The 15,733-nt window shown below is 52.1% G+C and overlaps 5 protein-coding genes across 5 annotated transcripts; 2 read left to right on the forward strand and 3 right to left on the reverse strand.

Annotated features, from left to right (window-relative positions):
- Nucleotides 1–910: 910 nt before the first annotated feature.
- Nucleotides 911–5,606, reverse strand: COCSADRAFT_187043 (uncharacterized protein). Its single transcript, XM_007697545.1, has 2 exons — nt 3,233–5,606; nt 911–3,174 (listed from the first exon to the last, which is right to left on the reverse strand). Exons 1-2 carry the CDS (start codon nt 5,480–5,482, stop codon nt 1,027–1,029), a joined length of 4,398 nt encoding a protein of 1,465 aa, XP_007695735.1. The 5' UTR covers nt 5,483–5,606; the 3' UTR covers nt 911–1,026.
- Nucleotides 5,607–6,498: 892 nt separating this feature from the next.
- On the reverse strand, nt 6,499–8,788 carry COCSADRAFT_32969 (uncharacterized protein). Its single transcript, XM_007697231.1, has 3 exons — nt 8,593–8,788; nt 7,750–8,453; nt 6,499–7,700 (listed from the first exon to the last, which is right to left on the reverse strand). Exons 1-3 carry the CDS (start codon nt 8,670–8,672, stop codon nt 6,985–6,987), a joined length of 1,500 nt encoding a protein of 499 aa, XP_007695421.1. The 5' UTR covers nt 8,673–8,788; the 3' UTR covers nt 6,499–6,984.
- Nucleotides 8,789–8,928: 140 nt separating this feature from the next.
- On the forward strand, nt 8,929–9,994 carry COCSADRAFT_32970 (uncharacterized protein). The gene has a single exon (XM_007697232.1). The coding sequence runs from the start codon at nt 9,008–9,010 to the stop codon at nt 9,764–9,766; it is 759 nt and encodes a 252-aa protein (XP_007695422.1). The 5' UTR covers nt 8,929–9,007; the 3' UTR covers nt 9,767–9,994.
- An 8-nt stretch (nt 9,995–10,002) lies between these two features.
- COCSADRAFT_79466 (carbohydrate esterase family 16 protein) lies at nt 10,003–11,036 on the reverse strand (the record flags this gene model as incomplete). Its single annotated transcript, XM_007697546.1, has 2 exons — nt 10,003–10,141; nt 10,201–11,036. The coding sequence occupies 2 exons, from the start codon at nt 11,034–11,036 to the stop codon at nt 10,003–10,005; spliced, it is 975 nt and encodes a 324-aa protein (XP_007695736.1).
- A 1,030-nt stretch (nt 11,037–12,066) lies between these two features.
- COCSADRAFT_196018 (uncharacterized protein) lies at nt 12,067–15,659 on the forward strand. The gene is made up of 2 exons (XM_007697547.1): nt 12,067–12,357; nt 12,413–15,659. The coding sequence occupies exons 1-2, from the start codon at nt 12,322–12,324 to the stop codon at nt 15,377–15,379; spliced, it is 3,003 nt and encodes a 1,000-aa protein (XP_007695737.1). The 5' UTR covers nt 12,067–12,321; the 3' UTR covers nt 15,380–15,659.
- Nucleotides 15,660–15,733: the final 74 nt, after the last annotated feature.

Here is a 15,733-nt window from a genome sequence, read left to right on the forward strand (position 1 = left end):
AGGTTCTGGATGTTTCATTCTGCTGCTGGATGATCTTAGTTAACGCGGTAAGTAGGTCTTTGTTGGTGGCGGTGCTCTTCCTGGCTTGACGGATAGGTTGGCTGCTGTCGATCTGGATGGTATCGGAGTCGTCGGCTGATAGGTCTAGCTGTAGCGGTCGCCTGCGGTAGTGTTCGTTTTGCTCGGTGGTGTTCCTTGCGCGTCTCTTCAGTGGTGCTAGTAGCTCGGCTGGCAGGGATGTCGCTTCGCGGTCGCGGTCGCGTTCGGGGGTCGAGATGGCCATCTCTCTCACGCGTCCAGATCGCAAACTCATCCACACAACGGCGCAATCGGTCTTCCGTTGACGGTACAGTCGCTAGCCGCTTCTATGATTTGTACAGTCGCTTTAATTCAATGTGAGATACACTCGCTCCCTATCTCTCTATCGTACGAGAGTACACTCGCTTGCATAATCGGCTTCCGGTAACTATCTACACTTCGCGCCCTTTCTCACAGCAGGGGGTGTCAGCCTCGCTTAGCGGGAGCTATACCTCATACGCTTTAGATTAACTTAAGCCGCCTAGCTCCTGCTAGTGTCTATAATATGATACTCCTCAATCGCCGGAAAGCTCACAACCCTGTAGCCGGAGCGGGTCGGCCGCCCTCCCTGCTAGTAAGGGGCGAAGCATGTATTGTTCGTGAAGAATATGAGCAATACATATCCCCAGTTCAAGCGATGACGGCTGAGTCGAGTGGCTGTGCTGTGCGTTCAGGGAATGAGAGCCGAGTTGTTTGGAGCTGGTTAGCCTATTCATGTGACTTGGCGGGGTGGTTAGGGCCACCTAGGCAACTATCTTTGCAGACGAGGTGGCATCACCTCGACGATAATGCCAGCCTCATCATATCATTCAGCATAATTATCCGAAATACACGGATTCTAGCTGCTGAGTACGATAATTATTGCCATGTCTCAGTAAGTTATCAAACCAACCATGTCGGAGCAGGGGAATTTAATTAGTGAGCTACTACCGGTATTGTAGGAAATGTTCAGAAAGTGAATTTCATAATCAACACTCGACCAGACCTACAACTAAAAGCAACAATATTCTTGTGAGCAGCAACTTTGCTTGGCCGATAGTCAGGAGGTAGCCAAAGAATATTACCTGCGCCGTGGCTTACCCATTGGTCCTTGATATATACAGAAGACATATATTCGCGTCTAGGAGTTGACTGATAAATGGAAAGAAACGAGAGGGATAGCGCTCCTCTATCACTTTGGAGGAATGCACCATCGTCAGAAAATGAGAGGATGCGAAGAACGGCATCGGCGTTAAGAGTCTGAATCACTGCTCCTGCGTTCACGTCCCAAAGTGTGACCGTCCTATCGTGAGTTGCCGCCGCCAGCAGTTTACCATCCAGCGAGAAGGCCAGAGCGCTGACATGGCTTGAATTGCCCTCGAACGCCTCCGTCTCCGCCCTCGTGCCGACTTTCCATAATTTGACTGTCCTGCCGTCCGCTGCCGACGCCACAAGTTTGGCGTCCGGCGAGAATGCCACGGCGGTGTGCCAGCCAAATGGAGGCCTGATCGAATCGCCTTCGAATGTCTTCATCTCCGTGCCCGTCTTAACATCCCATATTCTGACTGTATTGTCCTTCGATGCCGACGCCAGCAGATCGCCGTTTGGTGAGAAGGCCAACGAGTCGACCCAGCCCGAATGTCCCTCAAACCTCTTCAATTCCGTGCCCGTGCCGGTGTCCCACAGCTTGACTGTCCTTTCATCCGATGCATATGCCAGCAGCTTACTGTCCGGCGAGAAGGCGACGACAGTGATGGAGCCCGAAGAGCTTTGCAGCGTCTGAGATCCCTTGCCAACGTCCCATACTCTGACTGTTTTGTCTCTCGATGCCGACGCCAGCAGCTTGCCGTTCGGCGAGAAGGCCAACGCGTCGACACGGTTCGAATGGCCCTCGAGCATCATCTCTGCGCCCGTGCAAGTGTTCCACAGTTTGACCATCCCATAGCCTAATGCTGACGCTAGTAGCGTGCCGTCCGGCGAGAATGTGACGGGGCTGGTATAACCTGAATAATCTTCAGACGTCTGAACCGAGGCTCTCATCCTAACCGTCCATAGTCTGATCTTACCGTCGTACGACGCCGAAGCTAATAGCTTGCTTTCCGGCGAGAACGCGACGGCACTGACATCATCCGAATAGCTTTGGAGTGTCTGGACACGCAATCCAGTCTTGGTATCCCACAACTCAACTGTTCCATTATAGGATGCAGACGCAAGCAGCTTGCTGTCTGGGGAGAAAGCAATCTCTTGGGCGTACTCGGAACTTCCTTCCAGCACCTGAATCGTAGCTTCCGTGCTGATGTTAATTGTCCTGATAGTCCCGTCGCCCAATGCTAATGCTAGCAGCATACCGTTCGGCGAGGATGTGATCGCAGTGACATCTGAATGGTTCTTGAGCGTCATAATCATTACCCCTGTGCTGGTGTCCCATACCCCAACTGATTTGTTCCACAACAACGCTACTAGCATTCCATCAAGCGCGAAGGTTACAGGGCTAGTGTCGTATATATCTTCGATCGTCTGAACACTTATTCCTGTGCTGGGATCCCACAATTTGAGCCTTCCGTCGTCCGATATGGATGCTAGCAGTTTCCCGTTCGGCGAGAAAGCGGCGCGGATGACGGGATCAGAACAGCAATTGACTGTAAGGGGCCGTTCCCCTGTTCTGATGTCCCATAGCTTAATCGTAAGGTCGTCAGACGCGGACACCAGCATCGTGCCATCCTTTATGAAGATGAATGCAATAACAGGACTTGAATGGCTTTCGCACCTGTGCATCGTCAGTCCCCTGCCGACATCCCATAGTTTAACCGTCCTATCCATCGATGCTGATGCTAGTAGTTTGCCATCAGGCGAGAAGGCCACATCAGTAACGACATCCGAATGACCCTCGAGCGTCTGCAGGCACGCGCTCCAACCGTCGTCCATAGCCGGCTTGATAGTCATACATTCCGGCTCTTCGTGCTGAAACAGCATTCTCACCAAGCTCCCTGTTGGGCTGAATAACAGTGCAGATGTATATGCCTGGAGAGGGCTGCTCTCGATTACCCCTTTGTGATACATGACGAATCGATGTGCATCATGAACAAGCTCAGTGAACATAGCTGTCTTTTCTCTTCCCTAGCTTTTGTCAGCATGGAAACAATCTAACTACTTAGGCTGCTTGTTCTAAATATACCTGAACGAGCGACCGTAGTTTTGCCATCGAGACTACAGCTTTTGGCATACTCTTGCAAAGGCTAAGGGCTTCTAGCCAGTACAAGAACTTCTCTCTCATGAACACATGGACAACGCCTCGGTCTCGCAGTTCTTCTGCATGGCTCGCTGAAGATACGGGGTTCGAGTTGCATAGGTGGTCGACCCAGTGGACGCACGAGTAGCGCGCAGTCGCTAGCGGATCAGGATCAGGTATTTCAACCTCGTCGATCGGGAAGCCTAGCTCGACCAAATTATACATGTCGCGTTTCAGCGTGTTGAACATGAGCTTGAGCGACCGAGAGAACAGGTCATGGTGTATCTCGCTCTGAGATGGAAGGGCCGCGGCTCGCATCTTGCCGCTCAGATAGTCCTTGGCTGATTGATGAACCAGGTAGACCCGCTCGTCGTGAATCGTGAGGAACGAACCGCACATGGCTACAATCTTTCTCACAGTCTCTGCCAGCACCGTACCCTGACCTGCCACTCCGCGCAAGCTGCCCATCTCAGCAAGGTAGAGTGGACGGTATGCGACCGCTGCGGTGGAGAGCAGAAGCTGGCAGATCTTGGCGCTCCTCTTCAACTGCTGAATCCGGTCCATCATGTTGTCGTACAGCTGATCCAGACCTGCTGGCGCTTCTTTCACCACCTCCAAAGGGTCCCAGCTCTCAGGCCCCTCGAGCTCTTGGACTACGAAAGCGACCCACAGAAAGGTGCCGTTTGCCTTGTGTCGCAGCTCATCTCGCACCTGCTCTCGCCGACTATCCTCTCTGAGCGACTCGAGACGAGACAGCTTGTGGTCGATGTACATATCTACGGCTCGAGCCACCTGCTCTGCGTTATGCTTCACCTCCAGACTCAGCTTTTTTTTACCGCCGACCGACTTGAGCTTATGCTCGATGTGAGCCTCGTTTCGACTCGACACAAGCCACTTTACGCGGGTTGAGGACGCGATGGTGCGGACGATCAGGTCTAGAAGCTTGGAAAGGTCCACTACGCACTCATCAAGAGCGTCCACAACTAGGTAGCTTGTCTTGAGGTCCGCGTCCTGCACCATGCTTGTAAAGATGTCGGACAAGGCCACCCAGGCGTTAGCGTCTTGGAAAAGAGCACCACCTGCTTGATCGTACCTCTTCCGCAGGTGCGACACCAGCGATGGCTGCTGCCTGACGAGCAAGTAGATCAAGCCGCGCAGCACGGCAGTGGTGCTGTTGAGGCGGGAGTCAGTACTTTGGCAGAAGAAGAAAGAGAGAAAGCTGGCCGTCGATTTCTTTAGCTCGTCGACGATACCGCAGAGTAGCATCGTCTTTCCTTTGCCAGCATCGCCTTTAATCCACAGCAGTCGGCTCTGCGCACCATCGCGCCATTGCTGGAAGCTGGCATTGTCGAGGACCCAGCAGTACGAGCCCTGCAGCAAGCCACCCTTTGTATCCTCAATGCGCTTCTTGTCATCGTGAGGGTCGCTAAGGTGCAACTCTTGAAGACACCTGTTCAGGATATTGGCTTCATTCATAAGCCGTGTGAATGCTCCATTGACGCCTTCGCCGTAAAATGGGGTCATCTGGACTCCGAAAATGCCTATCAAACAGTACGCTCGGTCTTCGGGAACTTTAGTCTCCCGGTGTTCGCTCCACTTCATTCGCTCATCGATGCTGAACTGTAACAAAGGAACGCCTCGGAGCGCCGCATTTGGTATTCTCGTCGCTTCCCAGATGTGTGTCTGCAGCGAAGTCTTGTCGCCTAGTCTCCTCCATTCTTTCGAGAAGAACTCCACAGATTCTGGCGCTAGTAGCTCTTGGAGGGTCCAACCCCGAGTGAACCATCGGCTCGCGCGAAAGGCTGCGGCCCAGAGGTACTCACCAAGCCCAGTGTCTGCTTTTTGCTTACTGTACGGGACATCCGACAGGAAGACATAGCATTTGGCCGCGTTCTGGTACCAGCGGAACATGGAGGATATAGCCTCTCGGAGTTCGACCTGATCTGCTTTGTTGATGCAGCAGGTGTCCACCCAGAAATACTCAAGATCATCGCGCTTCGCCTGTTGTGCACAGAACCTTATCTTACTGTAGCCTACTTTGTTCTTGCTGTTGCCCTTGATCAATTCATCGTAAGTCACCTCCTCGCCCTCCTGCCAAGTATGCGAGAGGATCGCATATGGAGGGATTATATCATCGCCTTTCAAGTCCTTTGTAAGGCTAAGCTCCCCAGTGTAATTAAGTCGCAGAAGACGCATTGCTTCGCAAGGAATTTGAACGGGCACATACGGTAGGAATGGAATATCGAAGGCTTAACGGCGACAGCCTAGTTGAAGAGACGAGCACGGCAGCTCGTTCGCCTGTTGAGAATACCAGTCCTAGCTATTGAGGTCAGTGAGCATATAGGAATATAGGGGGCTGAACTATACTGAAGAATCGCATCTGAAAGGGAGACAATGTAAGAGTACTATGAGCTGATTCTGTTGTGCTTTGCTCTATCCTCGAGGCGGGGGTGCGGCTGAATGCACAGCCCACAGTGTGGTGCGGTCAGGCTTCAGTAGAAGGCGAATTTGCAAGTGACTAAGTTAGACTGAGTATATCTTGAGAAATGGAGGAATGCATTGATAACGCTAGCAGGGAGGGCGGCCGACCCGCTCTGGCCATAGGGTTGTGAGCTTCCAGCGATAGAGGCGTATTGTATTACAGATACTAGCAGGAGCTAGGCGGCTTAAGTTGATCTAAAGCGTATGAGGTATAGCTCCCGCTAAGCGAGGCTGACACCCCCTGCTGTGAGAAAGGGCGCGAAGTGTAGATACCGGAAGCCGATTCTGCAAGCGAGTGTACATAGAGACAATAAGACTATGCGGTCTTGTACGGGAAAAAAACGGGGACCCAAGGCTTGAGGCGTAGGATTAGATGGTGGCGTTGGGATGCGTGAATGATATATTTTCTTTGTTTGTTTGGTATGTAAGGGGTTGGTGGGTATGCGGAAAGTAGGTGTCTGGATTTTCTACAAGGGATAAGTAAGGGATGTGTGAGTTGTTTGTGCGGGTTAATGTGCTGTGCGAGGCTTGTCTGTTGGCTGGATGATGGATTGAGATTAGATATTTCCTAGGGTCATATTTTATCTATTTCTTCATTTTCGTTTTTATCTTTTGTCTTTTGTCCCTCAGATGAGCTGCACAATTCCGATATGGTGTGGACTTGGAGCTGGAGGATTGAGGTCGTGTCCTAGATCTTCAGTGGACTTTGTTGCTTGACTAGCAGTAACCGAATAATATCCCTCTTCTTTTATATCTCTCATTGCTGACATGGATTGAGCAGAGGACATGCAAATATATTCCTTTCTTGTGTGTTCATAGCAAACGTTTTTTGTTTGCTCTGAGCATATGCAAACCTATCGTACATAGATATAACAATCTCTCCACCCACCCTGCCCCTCCCATGATGACATCCTTGGGTATAAAAAGAAAAGAATACTGTACCAAGGATAATAGGTCACTTCTTGCACTCCTTACTATATAGTATGAACACCATCGCTATGCTCTTTCCCTCCATGCCAGAGTAACTAATCGACTTTTGCACCTAACTAAAATGGTGCATAGGAAACTGGAGCCGAGGGGAAATAAAAACTAAAAAAAATCAACAAGGGATGCGCAGTCGCAAAACAGACCCGATTAGCCAGAAACGATAGGTAAGAGGACGAATACTAATCCAGAACTTGCTCTAGTCGTAACCCGGCTAGAAAACAGAAAACGGCTCAAATCTCAATATCAACGCCAATGTCCATGCTGGCGATGATGTCATCATCCATCTTGGGCTTCCTAAATGTCGGCAGGCCTTTCCTCTCGGTCTTCTTCTTGGACTGTTGAGGGTTAGGCGTGCTCGCCCTGGAACTGCCATCGCCGTCGAAAAGGGCGTCAACATCTAGGGCGTTCTTCTTCTGCGCCTCTTCCTCTTGTGCCTTTCTGGCTTCCTCTTCTGCTTTGCGACGAGCAGCCTCCTTCTTCTGCTCAATCTTCTTTTGCCGTTGTTGCTCAAGTTGAGCCTTGCGCACGCGCTCCGCTTCTAGTATACGATTCTTGCGGTTGAGTTCAGCAACACGCGCAGCGGCTGTCTCGGACTGCGTAGCAATCTTGGGTTGCGCGTCAGAGGATGAGCGTTGGAGAAGATAGGCGTATTTTTTGGACTTGGCGATACGGGCGCTTATATCAGCGTCGGTCCAGTAGTGGTTCTGGAGCGCCTTGAGGTCGTCGTATTTTCGCTTAAGAAAAGACTGTGATGGCACCTTGGAGTTTGTCTCGGCAAGGGATTGGCGGTAGATATCCAGATCACTCTCGGTAAAGCGCTGGTTCGACATGAATTGGAATTGATAGTCCTTCTTCACTGATCCGTGTTGCGCAATGACGTATTGATCTGTTGCGATGCGTTTGCCATCCTTGCCTTCGAAAACGTAGGGCTTGCCCACGGAGAAGCCTAGGAAATGAGTTAGTTATATTTATGATGTAGTTGTCGACATGCCTACCCTTGATTTGCGCCATCTTGTAGAGAGTGCGACGTTGGGCATCTTGACCAACACCTACACGCCCAAAAGCACCTGTCAGGGCCTCTTCGAAACCTGGGTAGAAGCAAACTTCTGAGAAGAAGCCCCTACCGACGCGCACCGACTCAAAGTCACGTAGAGTTGCGGGTACATCCTCGCGGACCTTGTCTGGTACTCTGTCATCCCACTCAACATCACTCTCACCATCGGCGTCAAGATCTGAGCCGGCGTCCCGATCGCCAGAGCTGGATCGCCTACGGTCACCACGTCGGTCATCGTGTCGCTGTCTCTGCTGGCCTCGCTGCTCTCGTTCGCGCTTGTATGCCTCGAGTTTCTCGTTCTTACGGGGTTGCACTTTGGGGCGGCTGCTTTTGCGCATAGCATCGTCAGGGTCTTCTGAGTCGGCCTTGCGCTTTCGGTCGTTTTGTACGTTGGCAGCACGCCTTGCGAGCTCTGCCTTAAAATTGGCATTACTCATCTCCTCAGCGCGTTGGCCCAGAATCTCCTCTCGTTCCAGCTGCGACATGCCCATGATCTGCCGCTTGTCTGCCTCGTCAATGTATTTGCCCTCGAGAGGATAGGGCACGTCGGCCGCGTGCGCGGGCTCGTCATCATCGCGATCCGAGTCGGATTCGTCCATAGCATCTGATCCGAGCGAGTTTGGCGATGAGGCTGCAGGCGACGAACTGGGTCGAGTCAGCGCCATGGTGCGGTAAGGGGTTGAAATGGTCGGTGAAAGGTTGAACGGAGGAGTATGGGAGGAGGAAGCGATGGGAAGGAGTAGCGAGAGATGGATGAGTGGTGATGGGTGAGAGGAGTACTCACGCCTCGCCTTCTTCTACGTCTGCATCTTCGTCACCACCCGCGAGGGCGAAGAGCTCATCGTCGATATCATCGGCCGACATTGTGGAGTTGAATGGGAAAAAGTTTTGCTGTAGATTTCTGGCCTGTTGCAGCGACAGTAGCGGTGATAATGGGGGATCGCTGAGGATGTCGGGAGGAGATTTGGGCGCGCTTAAAGGGGGAAAAGAGGTGGGAAGAGGAACGTGGGAAGTCCAAAGGTTGGGGAAACGCTCGCTGAGCTCGGACCATGCCGCGTCCTCCGAGTGGATCACTGGTTGCGTGCAGTGAGCGCATCATAGGCCATCTTCCTATTCTTCTGTTCACTCCGTTCACCTTTTCCAAGAACAATTGCGTATTTTTTATTCATATTATTGTACAATAGCCGAGAATATACGTCATGCCTTCTGCAGTTCACTCATCACGAACATTATCGCGCAGCATCTGTCGCAGCCTGCAATACCCAGTCCTCGATTTTCTTGCCCCAAGTACAGCCACTTGCGCACCACGCGAGACACTGCGATTCTCCAGCACAGCATCCACGCCATCCTCGCCACAAACAACAAAAGATGGCAAGCCAATACGGCCGCTTACATCCGAGCAGCGGGAATTTCTCTCTTCGGCATTGCGAGTGAACCAGACGGGTGAGCTCGCCGCCATTCTCATCTATGCCGCCCAGTCACCCGTCATCACACGGTCACATCCCCACTTGCGCCCGCTCATGAAGCACATGTACGACCAGGAAGCAGGACACTACAAATACTTCAACGACGTCATCTCCAAGCACCGCATACGCCCGACGGCCATGACTCCCATCTGGACGGCGGCAGCGAGCATTCTGGGCTGGTCGACGGCCGTGATAGGGCGCGAGGCAGCCATGGCGTGCACAGAGGCTGTCGAGACGGAGATTGGGACGCACTACAATGAGCAGGTGCGGGTGTTGCTGGACTGGGCCAAGAAGTGCGAGGAGAGAGGAGAGAGCCTAGGTCCCGAGTTGGATAAATTGGTAGTTGAGTTAAGACGGATAAGAGATGAGGAACTGGAGCATTTGGACCACGCCGTTGAGAACGATGCCAAGAACGCAAAACCATACGAACTTCTAACTGAGGTTATAAGGGGTGGATGCAGAGGCGCCATATGGGTGAGTGAGCGAGTATAATGCAGACATGAAAAGACAATGGCGCGGGATTTGGACTAGGTTTCTCTGTTTCGTGACTGTATATCACACATTTGCATCACCCCGCTTATTTTACTCTAGAAAATAGCTCATTGCACAGGTTCACTTCGCAATGGGTTCTAAATTTTTTTGGTAATTAAGTATGTACAGCAGTTGTAGCCCAAAATGACTACCATGATCTGGAACATCAGAATACTGCACCTCATTCCAGACAATGCTTACTTGGAAAGCAATTTAACAATGGAAGCTGCTGTGGCATTGTTGATTGAAAAAGTAGGATGCAGCTCGTTGAGCCATAGGTACTCGTTGACAGGGTACTGGCAGCTAGGATCCTTGGTATACCAGGTCGGTGTACCACTATGCACTCGTTAGCTAACATGGCCCGCAGTATATAGGCTGTGATTTAAAAGACTTACTTTTTGTACGCATTGCAGTAGCCAGTAACATTTTTCAAGTCGGCAGTCTGCTTGTAGCTCGCAGGGTTCTTCATGACGCTGTTGTATAGTGCCCACGTATCGTACACAAACGCAGTGGTGCCTTTCTTCTTTGCCTGGAACCTAGATACCATGCTGGTAATTCTCTTATTCCAATCCTCAATGGCCTTGCCCTCGTGCTCTACTGCATATCCACCATCATTTTGCTGCGTGGTCAAGGGTGCGAGATTGACAGGTGGGACGTTGAGGAAGAGGAAATTGCGGCCTCCGGTAGCGTAGATGTCGGTCAGTTGCTTCTCGTACACCGAGAAGATGGTGTCCCAAAGAGCACTAGAGTTGTCCCGCCACCAGCTGGTTCCTACGTCGTTGATGCCGATGAAGAAGGCAAAGAGCGAAGAGGTGGATGTCCAGGGAGCAAAGTCGGGATGGGTGCCATAAGTCGGCAGGAATTGGGATTGGACTTGTTCCTTCATGCTGACTACTGTCGGGGTATACGGGGCTACGAGGTCCGACGAGACGGTGGCACCACCATAAGCCATATTGTACGTTAGGAGAGTACTAGCATTGTAGGTGGTAGTAAGAAATCCGACCCAATTGGGACCGTTTGAAGATGTCCAGCCGGGATATGGCGGGTTGCCGAGAGGGTTAGATGGGCTTGGTTGGGTGCCATTCACATTGAAGCCAGTCTGGGTGTAAGAATCACCAAAGACGAAAAGGTGTTTGACGTTTTTCCATCCGGACCAGGAGGACGCTTGCGCTTCGGATGCAGCGAGGCTAGTGGTTGCCAAAGACAAGGCAAGAGCAATTGATTTAACCATGTTGACAAACAGTCGTAAGCAATATGGCAAGATGAAAGAAGTGGTTACATCCTGGAATTAGCAGCCGACGGCATGTTAATAAATGCGATGGGGACAATTATTTGGGGGGACGGAACGAGATGATGTTGTTGACTAGCACTAACGAGGTAGATTGAATGGAAATTGAAGGTTATATGGCATTACCCCACATTTGGGGTATAAAGTGCATGGTAGCACTACTTTGACATAGTTACGGAAGAATTATGGGAGCAAAGGTACACGGTGCACTAATAAGAGGCTACGGGCGAGGGCGTGATAGACAATGCTAGACCGGAATTGGAAGACTCCAATGGTCCGCGTCGCAAAGGGAATAGCGGGTGAAACGCGACGAGGCGACAGATTCTGTAGAGATTCGAGAGGACATGTTTTCTGCAGGTTTGGCGTACGACATAAATGAAGTTCCCGGAGTCGGAGGGGAACGGAAACCGAAAATCACGTGACCTGACACTGGGAGAGAGTCAGGGTGAGACATGTTCGAGATGGCAATGAAAGAGACGTCGAGAAGGGGGGACCGGAGTACAAAGACGGAGTTGTTCGTCAGCTTATCAAGCCACGAGGACAGGCGAGCCGGATGCAGCGGGAGGTGGACAGCGGACTACTTGGGCCGGCCGAGCAGGCAGCGCGTCATGCGAAGGCGAAAGCATGGAATAATTGTGGTGGCTGACAGTGGCGCAATAAGGCTGATGCGGCGGCTGGACCAATGCAGACCCCGGTTCGCTGGCCGTGCTCCCAGCCGCCGCATACTACTACCAGGCACATGTAAAGTATGTCAAGTATGTCTACTATCCGCGTAGTTTAGGAACATTGCCGTCTGTCACGCACCAAACAATTGCTGTTGAACGCCTGCTCTACTAGATATACCTAGTCGGTGTAGAGATCTGCGCCTCAGCATCGCGACAAGGCACGTACAAGCAGCCACAAAGCTGCTGCACCCACTTGAGACTCGGCCTCGCTGCAGTCCCGCATTCCGACTCAACCTTCACCACACTGCCTCTTGTCGCCCATCCTCTAGGTCCGACAACACCCCCGACCCTACCTGTTCCGCCATCCGAAATGCCCGTCCACTGAGACGCCTTATCTCCAGCCCATTCTGATCCTGCGTTCGCTTGACCGCCGAGCATTGACAGCAAACGTATATCTGACGCCAGCCCCCCGCGTACAGCTTGCTTTTGCAAACCCTGGGACACCACAACCCTGATACACCAGCTACCAGAGTACCAGCGTACCAGAGTAGCGCCCGCCCACCATGGCTGGAATGGAGAACATCGAGGTCCATAGCAAGGTACGTCTCCCACCTCCCGTCCCCCACCCCTGCTGCCCTTGCTGATTCCTGCCAGTCTTACCTTGTAAGATGGGTCAATGTTTCCTCGGGCCACACCATATCGTGGAGTGTCCAACCACACAAAAAGTCTCTCAATTTCGGCATCTTCAAGCACCCCGGAAACGCGACGGGCTCAGCTCCCCACCTGCCTTCCACGGCCACCTTCGAGGCCGGCCCAGGCACCCCCTCCCTCGAGCCACCCGTAACGCGCGGGCGCGGAGCCTCGACGTCGAGAAACGACCGAACCGTCGTCCTGGAAAAGCTGTCAGCAATCGGTCTGAAACAGGTACACTGGCATGGCAAATGTGAGGCCGACACCGTCTCCATGGGCACTTACGACATACCCCCTGGCGAGGGCGGCATGTACGGCCTTGTCTTTGACAACACCTTTTCCAAGACAGTGTCTAAGACGGCCACATTTGTTCTCATGACATATCCAACCAATGCCGCCCCAAAATCGGGTCACCACATGCACTATGCCCAGGCAATGGCTGGAGCAAGTACAACTAGTCTCGCCAAGTCATCACCTTCTATTAACCCCGCTGAATCATCCGAATCCTTAGCGCAAACATCTGGGGACCGACCAAAGTCACAATACGGCCAAAAGCAAGGCAGTCTATCTGGCTCGTCTTTTCTCACCGGCGTACTGCAGAAGAAGCGAAGGAAGCGGAATCAGGGCTATGCGAGACGCTTCTTTTCTTTGGACCTCACCTCGTCAACACTGTCGTATTACCGCAACGACCATTCCTCCGCTCTGCGCGGCGCCATCCCGCTGTCGCTAGCCGCCGTCGGCGCGAACGAGGAAACGAGGGAAATTTCTGTAGATTCAGGAGCGGAGATCTGGCAGCTGCGCGCCCTCAATGACAAAGATTTCCAAATGTGGAAAAATGCGCTTGACCGTGCATCAAGAACAGCAGCAGACAAGGGAGCAGTGGCTTCACCTACCCTACAAATACAAGAGGGAACATTTCAGAGCTTCCCACAAGTCTCGAGCGCGATCGAAGAGAACGAATGGGCTAGGGTCGAGGCATTGATGGGGCGAGTTTCTGGTACAAGAGACGCGGTGCGAAGATTGGTCCAACAAACCGAACCCAAGTCCGCTACAAGCACTACGTTGGCTGCTACCAAGACAAACGAAACTGCATCACCTGCACCATCCGAAACAGAACCCAGCGACTACTTCCCGGAACAAAAGGCTCCCCAGAAGACCTCCTTTTGGAAGCGCAAGCCAAGTAGTTCGGCTGCCCAGAGCCCTTCAGGGCTATCCAACAAAAATGGCTCGTCCGGAGCAGTCCCTCCCCTGCCCCCCCTGCCCGCAAACATCTCAGCAAATGGCACGCTTGCAGTGCCAGCCCAGAATGGTCATGGTACAAGTTCCCCAATGGAAGAACTTCTGCATGGCAACTGCATGGCTCTGCTGAAAGACTTGGATTCCGTCGTCGCAGACTTTGCCAATCTCATCAGCGAAAACAAACAACGTCGAGCGTTAGCACAACCACCACCACTCCCTGCTGTGCCATCACGCAACAGCTTCGAATCAACTGTAGAATCTGTTGACGAGTTCTTCGATGCTACCGATGGCGACGGCAGCAAGTCGCAACTGCTTACTATTCGGCGTGATAGTGGCGACAATGAGCACGAGCGTGGACATGCTCCAAACGAGGACTCGGACGGAGAATCAGAGTCGTCCTCCGAAAACGGAAGCGAGGAAACAAGAGAACGCCCACGAATGTCACTTGAAATGACACCAGCACTTTTCCCTACAAAGCCCGAATCTCTGAAGCCTCTGCCTCTCGACCCAGTTGACCGTCGAGCCACTGTTCCTGCGCCTAAAGTCCAGCCCCCAAGTCTGATTGCATTCTTCAGAAAGAATGTTGGAAAGGATCTGTCAACCATTGCCATGCCGGTGTCTGCTAACGAGCCCACTTCGGCATTGCAACGACTAGCCGAACAGCTCGAGTACAGTGAGCTACTAGATGCCGCTGCAGCAGCTCCCTCAGAAACGGGAGAGCGTCTCGTCTACATGGCCGCTTTTGCAATCTCAGCCTTTAGCAACGCCCGTGTCAAGGATCGCGCAATCCGCAAACCGTTCAACCCTATGCTCGGTGAAACGTACGAACTAGTTCGCGAAGACAAGGGCTTCCGTTTCTTTGCAGAAAAGGTCCTTCACCGTCCCGTGCGCATGGCCTGCCAAGCCGAGGCACAAGAATGGACGTTTATTCAATCCCCTACCCCAATGCAGAAGTTCTGGGGCAAGAGCGCTGAGATCAACACCGATGGTCGTGTTCGCATCTTCTTACATGCTTCCGGTGAGCACTACTCCTGGACCCTGGCAACATCCTATCTGCGCAACGTCATTGCGGGTGAAAAGTATCTTGAGCCCTCCGGTACAATGACAATTGTCTCGGAAACTACGGGCGCAAAGGCTGTATGCACATTCAAAGCTGGCGGCATGTTTGCCGGCCGCTCAGAAGAAGTATTGGTTCAAGCATTCGATAACGCTGGCTCCATTCTCCCCAGCGGTGCAACCGGCAAATGGACAACCGACCTTCAGCTTACATCCAACGGACAGCCGACTGGCAAGACTATCTGGAAAGTAGGTAGCTTGGTTGATAAAGCCGAGAAACACTATGGCCTCACCACCTTTGCCGCCGCCCTTAATCAGGTCACCGCCATTGAAGAAGGCCACATTCCACCCACCGACTCACGACTCCGACCCGATCAACGCGCCCTTGAAGACGGCGATGTAGACAAAGCCGAAGCGCTAAAGGCGCGTCTTGAAGAGCGCCAGAGAGCTAGAAGAAGAGTTCTAGAAGAACATGGTCAAGAGTGGAAACCGCGTTGGTTCAGTAAGGTCGGAGCTGCCGAAGCGGCGGCGTTGGGTGACGAAGAGATTTGGAGGCTCAAGGGCGGAAAGGATGGGTACTGGGAGTGCAGGGAACGGGGCGAGTGGGGGGAGCTGACTGAGGTCTTTGAAACTTGAGATGAGCTGTGCTGATGGATTAATAAAAGGGGTGTTGGATTATGAACATAGAAATGATGTTGACGAACGCTTAACGAGTTAAGATGGATTGGTGTTTTATGAATGATGCTTCATGTCTTATGATGGATTTAATATAGTTGCTTTCTGAGTTGAACTGATATAGGCATCCTTCACTTAGACAGAGCGCTAAGCTCAGTAGACGGTTGCGAGGTCGACGTTTTAATAACTATTCTTGTTACGAGAGAGAAAACTAAATGAAGTCCATTGTTTCCTTGTTCCTCTTTGCTAGCGGAGAATGTTCATAGACAGTGTCACATAGGCAGTATGGGACTTTGATATGCAGTACTAACAGCA

This window comes from Bipolaris sorokiniana (assembly GCF_000338995.1).
Source record: "Bipolaris sorokiniana ND90Pr unplaced genomic scaffold COCSAscaffold_2, whole genome shotgun sequence".
Taxonomy (NCBI): Eukaryota; Fungi; Ascomycota; class Dothideomycetes; order Pleosporales; family Pleosporaceae; genus Bipolaris; species Bipolaris sorokiniana.

Coding starts and splice junctions, on each gene's coding strand:
- COCSADRAFT_187043 (XM_007697545.1), bottom strand. CDS start 5,482: ATGCGTCTTCTGCGACTTAATTACACTGGGGAGCTTAGCCTTACAAAG. Junction 3,175..3,232: donor AACTACGGTCGCTCGTTCAG/GTATATTTAGAA, acceptor GACAAAAGCTAG/GGAAGAGAAAAGACAGCTAT.
- COCSADRAFT_32969 (XM_007697231.1), bottom strand. CDS start 8,672: ATGTCGGCCGATGATATCGACGATGAGCTCTTCGCCCTCGCGGGTGGT. Junction 8,454..8,592: donor GACGTAGAAGAAGGCGAGGC/GTGAGTACTCCT, acceptor GACTCGACCCAG/TTCGTCGCCTGCAGCCTCAT. Junction 7,701..7,749: donor CAAGATGGCGCAAATCAAGG/GTAGGCATGTCG, acceptor CTCATTTCCTAG/GCTTCTCCGTGGGCAAGCCC.
- COCSADRAFT_32970 (XM_007697232.1), top strand. CDS start 9,008: ATGCCTTCTGCAGTTCACTCATCACGAACATTATCGCGCAGCATCTGT.
- COCSADRAFT_196018 (XM_007697547.1), top strand. CDS start 12,322: ATGGCTGGAATGGAGAACATCGAGGTCCATAGCAAG. Junction 12,358..12,412: donor ACATCGAGGTCCATAGCAAG/GTACGTCTCCCA, acceptor GATTCCTGCCAG/TCTTACCTTGTAAGATGGGT.